This window comes from Centruroides vittatus, unplaced genomic scaffold (assembly GCF_030686945.1).
Source record: "Centruroides vittatus isolate TY-2023 unplaced genomic scaffold, ASM3068694v2 contig_683, whole genome shotgun sequence".
Taxonomy (NCBI): Eukaryota; Metazoa; Arthropoda; class Arachnida; order Scorpiones; family Buthidae; genus Centruroides; species Centruroides vittatus.
Window position 1 is genome coordinate 202,350 of NW_027122430.1, and position 12,065 is coordinate 214,414.

The 12,065-nt window shown below is 33.8% G+C and overlaps 1 protein-coding gene across 1 annotated transcript; it reads right to left on the reverse strand.

The window, feature by feature from the left end:
• Positions 1-698: 698 nt before the first annotated feature.
• LOC136980270 (protein bric-a-brac 1-like) lies at positions 699-7,517 on the reverse strand. The gene is made up of 4 exons (XM_067276357.1): positions 6,876-7,517; positions 6,499-6,739; positions 6,293-6,433; positions 699-751 (listed from the first exon to the last, which is right to left on the reverse strand). The coding sequence occupies exons 1-4, from the start codon at positions 7,515-7,517 to the stop codon at positions 714-716; spliced, it is 1,062 nt and encodes a 353-aa protein (XP_067132458.1). The 3' UTR covers positions 699-713.
• Positions 7,518-12,065: the final 4,548 nt, after the last annotated feature.

Below are 12,065 nucleotides of genomic sequence, written 5' to 3' on the forward strand. Positions count from 1 at the left end.
TGTCCAAGTCGATTTCTACTTTTTGAATGAACAAGTCCATAGGTAGAGAAAATTCTCTCAATTCCTGCTGAATCCACTGCTGTGTGCAGCTGTGTGACTAATTTTAAAAGAGGTTCATGAATTCTGTCACGTAGTAACTGCCACCATGTAAGAGGAGTGATATTAGCACAGACTGCAAACATATGTTGCAGAAATGGGCTAGTTTTTGCCAAGTATTTTAACACTGAAGGCATAGTAGCATCTAGCTAGTAAGCGTGGCTCACAGTTAGTGCAGCATCCTTTCATACTATCTGTGAACTTTGCATCCTGATATCTTGGGTCCAGAAGATTTGCTAAAAGGTGATAGTTTGTGGTAGCCAGTGAGAAAAAGGCGTTAAAGGAGAGAAAGGAGATAGCTGAAGTATGTTCTTTTACACGTAATAAACGCATTTAAACCTCAGTGTGCCTTTTTAATTGATACTTACCGAGAATTTTTAAAGCAATGAACATGAAGCTAAGGATATAGAAAAGAAAAGTTTATTTGACATAATGTATTAACTTGCAAACTTAAATTCGAAAACAAAAAATGCAAATCATGTCAAGGTGGCATCTTACCATTCTGGGGCACCCGGATTATTAACCGGGAGAGTCGAAAAACCCAGGAATTTTTCGGGGTGGTCTATCCGAATATGTCGAGTCCCGTCCATGCATCTCCGTTGTGAACTTTACCGAACTCATAATGGACTTGCCAAAAAGGTCTTCTTAATGCCCACTAGTCAAAAAAGGTAACATTTAAGAAATAACAAAAATATTTGCATGTATTTGCATATATATACTGATAGTTTATTCATACAATTAATACTTAGGTTTATAAGAACAAATTCGTAAGCCACTAATACCACTAGAAAAAGTTTACGTAGACAATACTTCGACCTCTTCGTGTATAGTGATGTATTGTATGCACATTTTGCGACTCTCTCCCGTGAAATATACACGTAAATAAACGGTCCCCTAAATTAGTCTATGAATGTACGGTACGTTACGATTCGTATGGATGTTACTAATATAGCGTATTAGTTATTGACACATGTGGTTGGTGTGGATGGATGGAGACAGGGGCTAGAGATTCGCAAGAAATTTTTCAGTGATAAACCTATAACTGATTGAGATATGCGAACCAGCATAGGGATTTATTTACATGTTAAATCAAGCCGGTTAACTCGAATTCATCAAACTTTTGATAACTCGGATGGGGTATTGATACAGTATTTTCATAAACTCGCAGGAATTATAATTTATATAATGATATATATTTATTATACGTTTGTAATATAATATAAAATAATTAATAATTATAAACTATAAAATATTATAATTAATATATAAAATAAGTAATGTTTGTCTATCGAATAAATTAATCAGGAATTTTCTGTAAAGTACGTGGGCAGTGGTGCTTCAGGTGTGACCTAGAATTCTAGGTATGTGACTGCTATTCGAACCAGCTTACAAACCCAGAAATTATTTATTGTTTCATTTTATTCCGATGGATTTTTCGGACTAGCCGACGTAAAAAATAAATGGATTTTGGATAAATTAATTTAAGAAACAATTATAGTACGATATAAGTAATTATTATAATTATTTTATATAAATAAATCTTTGACAAAAATCACAGAAAACCATGATAATATCACAAAAATATTGCATATAGGACAATAAAAATATCAGTCTTATGATTACTAAAAAATTAAATTAATAGTATTTACTAAAAGTTTATTCTTGTTTTTAATTATAATTATTAATAAATACAAACCCTTGTCAAAAATTACAACAAAATATTGTGAAAAATTATTTGAACACATCACAAATTTATTGCATATAGGTACACAACAAAAAAATCAATCTTATGATTACTAGAAACTATAAATTTAAAATTTTTGTTCATTTGGTATACATTGCTAATGAGAAGATTGCTGCTGCTCTTCTTCAATTAACTTTTCAACTGTGGGTTGTAAATTAGTCGAGCCGAGTCGGAGCGGTAAAATAATTGAAAGTCGATTTCTAAATTTAATTTTTGTTACCGTCATAGTGAAAATTCCGCTTTACATAAATATGTTGTTGCGAAGGGGATTAACATTTTCATCCCTTTCTCGTGTAGAAATGGATATTCATTTTTCCTTTTGATCAAAAATTTATCTATAGACATTGTTGAAAATCTAGTTTTCAGCATATCTGAACTAATTTCAAGGATGGACTCGTATTCTCTGTTACTTAAATATAATTTACTACTATCATATACTATGAAAGGGTTTGTTATCCACAAATTCCTTTCACGTGTGGTTTTTTTCTGACGGGAAATATTTTTCGACACTATTACTTAAAGATTGTAAGTGTTGCTCAATGATTATATTTATTTTTGATAAGTTTATATCTTGCTGCGAAGTAACAAACTCGGAATAATTATTAAATATATCAACATTATTATTTTTACCTTATCCAACTAAAAATTAATTTTTTTCTTAAATCCATCTATTTTATTAAATAAATGAAACGCATTTATTGCAGTTCCTTGTAAACTTAAGTTTAAATCGTTAATGCATGAAAATATATCGCATATTTTCATGCATAATATATAATATATAAAAGTAAGTGGTAAAATCATACCACTTACTTTTATATTTGCGAAATACAGTTAAAAATATTGTAGGGAACGTCTAGTAATAAATGACATCACATCATTGTGAGATATAAACAAGTGACGTATGTACTTTCCCGAATATTTTGCATCACAAGAATCTGTCTTTAGTGCAGTGCTAAACATAAATTTCGTATAAAATATCTTTTTTCATAATTTAATAAATGAAAATTTTATTTTTATTATTATTACTTTTAACATAGAGCGATAAAAATTATCCGCGGACCGGCGGTTGAGAAACGCTGATCTAAAAACACTTAATTGGTTTGCTTTTCTATCAATTTTGCCTGGGAACAATGGCGGCCTTAAGAAATTTATTAAATGTTATATTTTAGACCAAAAATAATGGTATTATAAAGCATCTAATTAATTTGCTATATATATATATAACTTAGGTATATATATGTATTTTGTTTCCTTTAAAAAGCTTTTGTTTGTTTAAACTTAAAAAACTTAAATGAGATTTGTTAACATTGTTATTTTCTTTCCTATTTTGTAGATAAATTGAAAATTGAATAAAATTTGGAACATTACCGATAGCGATGAACAGTAAATAATTTGTACAAAAACAAATATTAAAAAAAATTACTTTTATTAATAAATAATTATTAAAAAATTAAAAGTTTAATATGAATACTTTTCATATCATGGAATTCTTATGAAAGCAAATGCAAATAACCAACAAAATACAGGGAACGTCTTTTGTACAAATATTTCTATTGCAATTTCATTGCTTTAAAGCAAACTTTAAACAAATACATAATTTTACATTAGTTAAATACCTGAACAAGCAAGGAGTAGAGTAATACTTATAATTTATACATAGTTTAATGTTAACTCATCATACATCACTGATTATACATTACAGCATTCACAACTATTTTTACTGAATGACATCAGTAATGCACATTATACTTCCATTGCTGAATTTAGATGCTGTGACATGAAAGAGATGAATTATGCTATTAGATTTACAACAATTACTTATTTAAATTATTCATAACATTACACAATCTTCATTGTGGGAACAAATACTGAAATTTACACAGGAAGAATAAAATATTGAATTTTAAAAATTCAAATACTGATTGAACTAAAATTAACTAAAACATATTTAGTTTTAATTAAAATTATATAAACAAATAGTTACTAAAATTTTTCTAAATTTGAGGATCTTTGCAAGAAAATTTAATGGCTGACATTAAGGAAATTACAAAATTATAAATGTAAGAAAATATCACAAAACAAAGATTATTCTTAATTACACAAGTAATTTACATATATAGGAAATTTTTGAGATGACCAATATTAGAATAATAATCATATATAATACTTTTGATAAAGACTTAGCAACGTAAATTTTCTTTATAACACTGATAAATTGTTATTTCCATCATATAAAGGAAGGATATATCTTTTGAATATAAGTTTAAATAAATTTATTACATTAAAAAAGATAAGTAGTTACTATCACCAAAATTTTGTAGAACACCATAAATTGCCTGGCAGGTCACAATACTTTCCAAAATTAATTCTGATCACGCGTATCATTCTCTTCAAGTGATTCTACATCTTTTTGCATAAATGTAACAGTGAGAAAATAACATTGGAGATTTTTATAGCTTGATCCCATTTTAAATATCACGTAACATAACATATTTAAATGCTGATAATATTCAGGGAAGTAACTAGTAAATTCCATAAAAATCTAAGGAAGATACTCTCTCTTTCGTTTGAAATTTTTTCTTCTTCTATTTCTGTTGTTTTTGATATATCTGAGTGTGATTGAACTTGATTAGATGGGGTTTCTTCTAAAGCTTCTGAAACATAAAATTCATCTTGCTTAGCTAAAGGAGCTAAGAAGTAAATTTCTTCTTTATTATAAATTTCCATGACTGGACCAGCACATAGTTTTCCTTCCTTGAGAAATTGATGTAGATTTGGATACATCATTGCAATTGCTATCATAACAGAGAGAGTTCCTTTGAATGGGAATGTAGTCATCATGATTAACTGATGGAAATGAAGGAGGAGTCAAATCCTTGCCTAACTAACTTTATATTTTTAGAGGACAGAAGCAGAAACCAGGACCAAATCTGTAAGAGAAAATATCATTTTGTACATTTTTCAAGAATCATGCATATAAAACTAACAGAATTATATCAATTATATTTTACATACCTTTTGTGCTAGCACCGATGTCTTATGAGGCAATCTGCATGAACGCCTTTTGCACATCGTGTGCATACTCTTGTCGATGTTCTTTTCTTGTTTTTAGTGCTGCACACAACGCAGCGGTATTGAGACCTGCCAGGCAATTTCCGGAGTCCTATTGGTCCTCTGGGGTCTGGGGGATTGGGGCATACAGGCACAGTCTCCTTCTCCCTCGATTCTCTCTTCAGACCTGCAATTACCTCTTGAATGAAACATTGATGTGTCATCCGGCTTCCAGAATTTTCTTTGAAAAGAATGTATGCATTCAACATCATCCTGACCATGATGTTGAAAGCTACTTTCTTCCAACTTTTCCTGGTCCGCCTTTCATCCAAATACGTATATATAGCATCATATCATGTGTATCAACTCCCCCCATAAATTTGTTATACGATAAAACTACTTGTGGCTTTACTTTCTCCACCCCGCGGTTCTTAACAATTTGGATGTCGCGTGCCCTTGCGTGGCTGGATAAAAGACGAACAGGTTGTGGGTTTTTTTCGCGCTCTCTGAATGCTCATGCCAATATGGGGCCAGATCTGAAATATGTGATCTGGCCTACAGTGAATTTCTGTTTGAAGCCTGCAGGTAATTGCTTTCTTAAATTACTAATTTCTAAAAATTTAATTTAATGATAATTAATTACTATATACATATAAGATAATAATCTTATATGTATATAGCAGACTCCAATTAATTCGTCACACTTTTTATCCAAGTTTATGGAATCATTAAACAAATTATCATTAAGAATTCACAGATTAAATTCTGCATTAACCTGTAAATTTGGTATAGAAAGCAGTGGCGTAGCGAACATAACTGGCGCCCCCCTCAAGAAACACAGTTTGTCTTGAAGACCATTTGGGCGCCCCCTGCGAGTGGCGCCCGGGCATGATACACTCCCTCGCTACGCCACTGATTAGAAAGCAACATGTAACAATCCAATTGGATGTACGTACTATAGATTACCACCTATGGAATTCCAGGACTTTGATTATTTATTTAAACTCGGGGAACGAGACGAGTTCAACAGTACCCTATTTTTGGACCGAAGACAAAAAATAAAAAAGTTACCTATTACATTTTTTTAATGCTCTCATGCAGACGGCACCATAGTTGCTAGTACTGCCATCTTGCAGTAAAGTCTGCAAACCATGACGTCGGACTATAGTCATCTCCCGGACGGTTAAACACGCGATACGAGAGCGGAGAGAGCAACACGACTTTCGATCATTGCACGATTGCCAGAAAAAAGTATAATAACATTTTTATTTTTCGTCTCCGGTCCAAAGTAGGGTATCATTGAACTCGTCTCGGTCCCCTGAGTTCAGATATATACCCAAAACACCCGAAATTCCATTAGGTGGTAATCTATAGTATCCCCTAAAATTGTATTTGCCTCACCTTTAGAATTACTTGATTCCGATAAATTCAAATCGTCACGGGAAATACTGGCTACCGATGGCTCCGACACTGCGGGTTCTTCGTGAGGATCGTCGGGAACGTTTTGGTCCAAACCGGTTTGAGTGGACGACGCTGGAAGTTCTATAAAAACATTAAAATTTAAAATAATATATAAAATAAATTTATTTATGGAATAAGTCTGTTACCAATATCGGAACTTGCAGTCGAATATTGAAGAGAAAAATCTCGAGTTGTGGAATCTTCGGGCAATTGATCGTCATCATCTGTCACGGTCCTTACATTGCTTAGCTTAATTTCATTCGAAATAAGTGCAGATGTGGCTGCTATAACGGATGTCGATGGGTCGGACGTAGTTGCGGAAACAAGATTCTGAGACGACATTGGCTCCGATGGAGCTTCGGATTCAAAATTTTCACCTTCGTTCTCCTAAAAATATACAGTATATTAACCAAAATTGTTATGTAATAAATTATATTAGCTTCGTATGACGTTCTTAATCTATAAATATTCAAAATACGGACATTTAAATAACAATTTTCGAAATAAAATGATATATGCTCACCCTTTTGATCTCGATGACATCACCGACTTCGAGATGGATTATCATAGGATTTTCGACTATTTCGACTTCGTCCTTGGCCGATGTGGTTATTTTATTATCTGCAAACGACTCGAAAGATTTTTCTTTCCCGTACCCAAATGAAACGGGGGATTCTGACGACTTAACTTTAGAGGGAATCTCGACCACGTCGTCGGATTCACTCGAGCTTCTCTTCCTCCTCCGTTTTCTTTTCTTTGATAGCGGAGTGCAAACTTCGGCAGATTCCTTTGCCACTTCTTCCGGGGCTTCTTCGGATTGAATTAAACCCTTTATTTTCAACACTTCTGCAGTCTTTAAAACTCTAGCTAGTTGACCTCTCGGGATTACAATTTCGCCGTTATAAATAAAATCCAGAATCATTTTCAGATCGGAATACTTCGTATCGGTTAGGACGATAACGGGACATTGATTAGGATAATCCATAAAAATACTATTAAAGAACGGACTATTGGCGCTGAGTATTAATTTGTGAGCTTTCATTTTTTTTCCTTCGCAGGCTAGAATGACATCCGTCAAACCTTCCGTAGTCAATAAATGCTGGAAACTAGACACCAGATCCTTCTCGTGATTATTCCACGTAAATTGAAACGGCTGACTTCCCATATTTTTCGTATCTTCGACATAAAAATATAAATTTTAAAATATACTTTAATTCGTCACCTCGAACTAGAGTACAGTACCTAGATATCAGAGTAGCGACACACGAGTCATCGCCGCCATGTTCCGTCGACTGTCATCACGTGGTCTATGGGTTTACATTAAGAAATAACGATTTTTTTAGTTTAATAAAGCATTTTATTCGTAAAAATGCTTTATTAAACTAAAAAAATCGTCATTTCTTTGATAGTTCGTACTCTGATATCTAGGTACTGTACTCTACCTTGAACGATTCGGGAATTTAACATTAAAAATATTATTTTTGCTTCTCGTTTTAAAATTAGATTTAAAATAACTATAATTGAAATGTGGCTTACCAAAATTGGCTTACCAAAATTCTATTTTAAAAAAAGAAAGCAACACAGAACAAGACTAGCAAAGGGCATACGCTCCAACTGTAGTAACGATTGTGACGTATCCGACGAGAATTGACGTCAATTTATAGCCGGCCTCGTTTTCTGATTGGTCGAAACGGCTAATTCTAACATTCCGATTGGACGATTAATGCTATTGGACAGTTTGAACGTTTTTAAAACTTAGGCAACGCCTCATAACGGAAAATCCGTAACGGATAACCGTAACGAATCCAATACTCAATTTATAATGGTTATAAAATTAAATTTAAAATCGTTTTTAAATCTCTGCCGTACACTATGCAAAAGCTTTCGATTATTCATTTTTCAAATTAATTGTAATGTGCAACACAAAGGAGTTTTTTCCAAATTTTCCAAAGGGGATCGGGCCGAGCCCACGGTATTTTAATATCAATCGGTACATTTAAAGTTTAAAACATTCTGCGATTATACCCTGCCGGCCATTAAAATTTCTACTCCGGGAAAGAAAGCGAATATCAGAATCACGCATACAGTATAACGGAGGAAAACACGATTAAATTGGCGTGTAATCTTGAGGTACAGTACGGAGCACCCGGCATATTGTATTTTTCGTGCAAATTTCGCGTTTGTTGCCTGCCGCCTTTATGGTGTATCAATTTTAATGTTCAGCAGTGTAAAAACGCCATGTTAGGTATGCAAAATTGTAAATTCGAGAGAACTTTTAATGATCTAACTTTTAAAGAAATGTTTTTTCGATAGTATTTTAATTAATTATTTCCGAATCCCTCACAATTTCCCTTCGCACCCTAAATTTGAATGCAGGTGTTAATGAACTAGTCTAAACACAAAAACAAAGTGCAAAAAGTTATAAATTGTTTTAATGTAATGGTTTATTTATTAAATTATTTGCAAGATTTAGAAATAAAAATTGCTTTTATCTTGTTACGGAAGGCCTATAGTTTAACGGTTGCATATTAGAAAAAACTGATGACGGTTGCGACGATGCAAAAAATTTAGCAATTACAACAATCGAAAAGTTTAAAATTGTAACCGAAAAATAAAAGCCAGGTGCAGCAACCGAAAACGACGACCGTTAGATCGGTTAGGAAACCGTTCAATAACCGTTACAATACCGTTAGAATTCAAATTTCCCCAATTAACTTAATGTATTGAACTATAATCTGAATAACTCCTCAAAAACATTACCTATCCCCACCCAAATTTAGGTACTACTATATTTACGTCCTCTGTAAAGAACCATCAAGTGCCGCCCCCCGAAAAGTTGTAACCCACTCGCTAAACTCGGCCGAAATTTAAAGTTCGACGTGGAAATGGTTTTCTCTCGTAGTGCATTATTCTGGGGATGAAATGTTTTATTAATAGAACACCAAGACAGTCTTTTATTAAACACGAGAACATTGCTTTAATGTTTCGTTGTCACTTTGGCCACGGTAGATGTGACGTCACTGTCGTTGTTATATACAACAACGACAGTATTTTCTCGTATCACGTTTATAGAAAAATTATTGAACTGCAATTCGAAAAAACTGAAGACCTGTAAATTTCCACTGTCCCCCTCTGATGTCTGTCTTTTCCGAATCGCGAGAAAGGAGTTAGATGAAAATCGAGACTAAATGTGATAAGCTTACGGCAGGAAGTCCAGATTAACTATATATAAACTTCCGGTTTATATCCCTTTTTGTAAGAATTATATTTAGTTTATTATTTTGTTAAACTTTTTGCCAATAAATGGCTCAACGTGTAAATCAGCAAATTGAATGTAGATAGAAATTAATTGATTCACAGAAATTCAATGGATATTTTGGGGTGCGATGTACGACATTATCTAAGTTAAAAGTATGTAAACGTAACTGCTGAGTTTCGTAGCAATTGGTCGATCGGCCTAAGAGTATATAGAGAAGAAACAAAGAAACAAACGTCTTCATATATATATATACATAGAATTATTAATACTTACGTAAAAAAATTTTCAATTTTCAGTTATAAAAATTGATTACAGCTCACAACTGAATAAAAGAAGCAAGAGTTTACTTCTTTGCTGTAATACGAAAGCAAAAAGAGTAAACAATTCGATCGCGATATATCTGTTCTAATTTTGAGTAATTTAAAAACAAAAAAATCCAGCAACGAGTTGCTTAAGTCTTACGGAGATACACACAACCCTCATTATCTCCCCACCCCTTAACCTTTAACCTCCAAAATTTAATAGTATTGATCTCCCTAATACACAAACATCCCTGCAAAATTTCAGAAAATTTCGACAAAAAGCACGAAAGTTATTAAGCTTCAAACAGGGTGCTTCGTGCTTCCCTTACACACACTAACATTTATACACAGAAATTACCCTCGAATTGTTTTGCATGGGTGTTAGTGTGTGTGTGGGGAGCACGATTTTGTTCATCCTGTTTGAAACTTAATAACTTTCGTTCTTTTTATCGAAATTTTTTGAAATTTTGCAGGGAGGTTTGTGTTAATATTAGGGGATCGATGCTATTAAATTTTGGTGGTTAAAGGTCAAGGGTTGAGAAGATAATAGGGGTCGGGTGTATCTCCAGTAGGGTGAGAGTTAATGAAGATTTTATCGTCAAGTGTAAATCAATTTATGTTTATTAGTTTTGTACCTCAACTGTAGCATACGAAATAAATGTTAGTTCAGAAGTGTTAAAAAACTGTCTTGATCTATCACAATTGTTTAGTGTGTTTTCCAGCCGTTAACAGAGTGACCTGTTAATACAGTTAAATAGCATTTACAATTTTTATAAAACGCATCCCCCACCCTCAAAATTAAGCTTTTTGTCATTTTATAATAGTTAAAATAAATTTTAAAAAAATGAAATATGATAACAGATCAGATGGCAGTATCCGGAAAAGTTAAGCAACTCGTTGCTAGATTTTTTTTAGACCACACTAAAATGTACTTTTCAGATTGTAATGTAAGGTCGCCGACAGGTGGGGATCAGTTAATCCCGTGTCAGGATGAACCTAAGGGACGTTTGCATGTGGGTGTGGCGGAGGAGGCCAATGATGACAAGTGTTTTACATAAGGAAAACCGTTTATTAGATAACATATATGCTTACATCCCCAATTGACTGTCTACTTCTCTATAGTCTTTCCGAGAAACAAAAATTTCGGCTTTGGTCGTAGCCCCGGGGCGGATGAGATGAGAGCGATGGGCGGACGAGATGAAGTCGCTGAGATGCTGAGGCGTCCTTGGCGGCGACACAACGCAGATCACTGAACACGTCTTCTGATTCAGAGGAGACTTCCCTTCGACCTTGGAGATTCCGATTTTTATAGTTTTTCGCCCGCTATTCCAATTTCCGATTGGCCTCTCATCCCCTTTCCCGTTTTCCGATTGGCCCCTCCTTTGTTTCTATGCGAAACTCGGGACGGCTCGGGTCACGGCAAAGGTCCGATTCGGGGTGTCCATCTGGCGCCTTTTTGACCATTGTGCTCGCAGATTGTTGATAAATTTACAAGACTCTAACTCATAATTTAGTCCGTTAATTGCAATTTCTGTCATCTAGGAACTTTTACGATTCAAGCGCGATGTTTTTCTATCTATTAAAACTGTCCCCCCTTCCGAAGTTGTCTTCTTAGATTGATGATTTATGAGAACTCGAGTCAGAATTTCATCTATTTATGAGCTTTTGTGTCATAATTTTACCCCTCCGTTTGACATAGACGAATTGTTTTTAACACGTGTTCTGGCACGTGTTCCGGCACGTGTTTCGACACTTGTTGTTTACATTTTGCGTCGCGATGTCTAGATCAAGAGTTTTTTTTGTCTCTCTCTCTCTTCTTTTTATATAATCTATTGTTATGATTTAAATGCAAGAATTTCGTGATTTACGCGATTTCGGACCTCGTCTGGAAACTCACAGTAAGAAGATTTTGTCAATTCTGTAGGATGCATCTACTGTTCCTAGTTCTCAGTATTACAAGTATTTCTATTGAAGATAGCACCGTTTCGCGACCTATTAAAATTTTAACTCGCTCCATAATTTGAGAAACACTACTCTGGCATATCCACAATTAATCCGCAACGTGCAACAATGGGAACATTGCTCGATAAAGCGCCAATACATACGATGTGACACAATGTGGTACAAGGGCAAAAACTTGAAGTAAAAGAAC

Excerpts from the sequence above, each read along its gene's own strand:
- LOC136980270 (XM_067276357.1), bottom strand. The coding sequence starts at position 7,517 with ATGGGAAGTCAGCCGTTTCAATTTACGTGGAATAATCACGAGAAGGAT. Across the intron at positions 6,740-6,875 it reads ATGTCATCGAGATCAAAAGG|GAGAACGAAGGTGAAAATTT; the intron begins GTGAGCATATAT and ends GTATATTTTTAG. Across the intron at positions 6,434-6,498 it reads GACTGCAAGTTCCGATATTG|AACTTCCAGCGTCGTCCACT; the intron begins GTAACAGACTTA and ends ATGTTTTTATAG.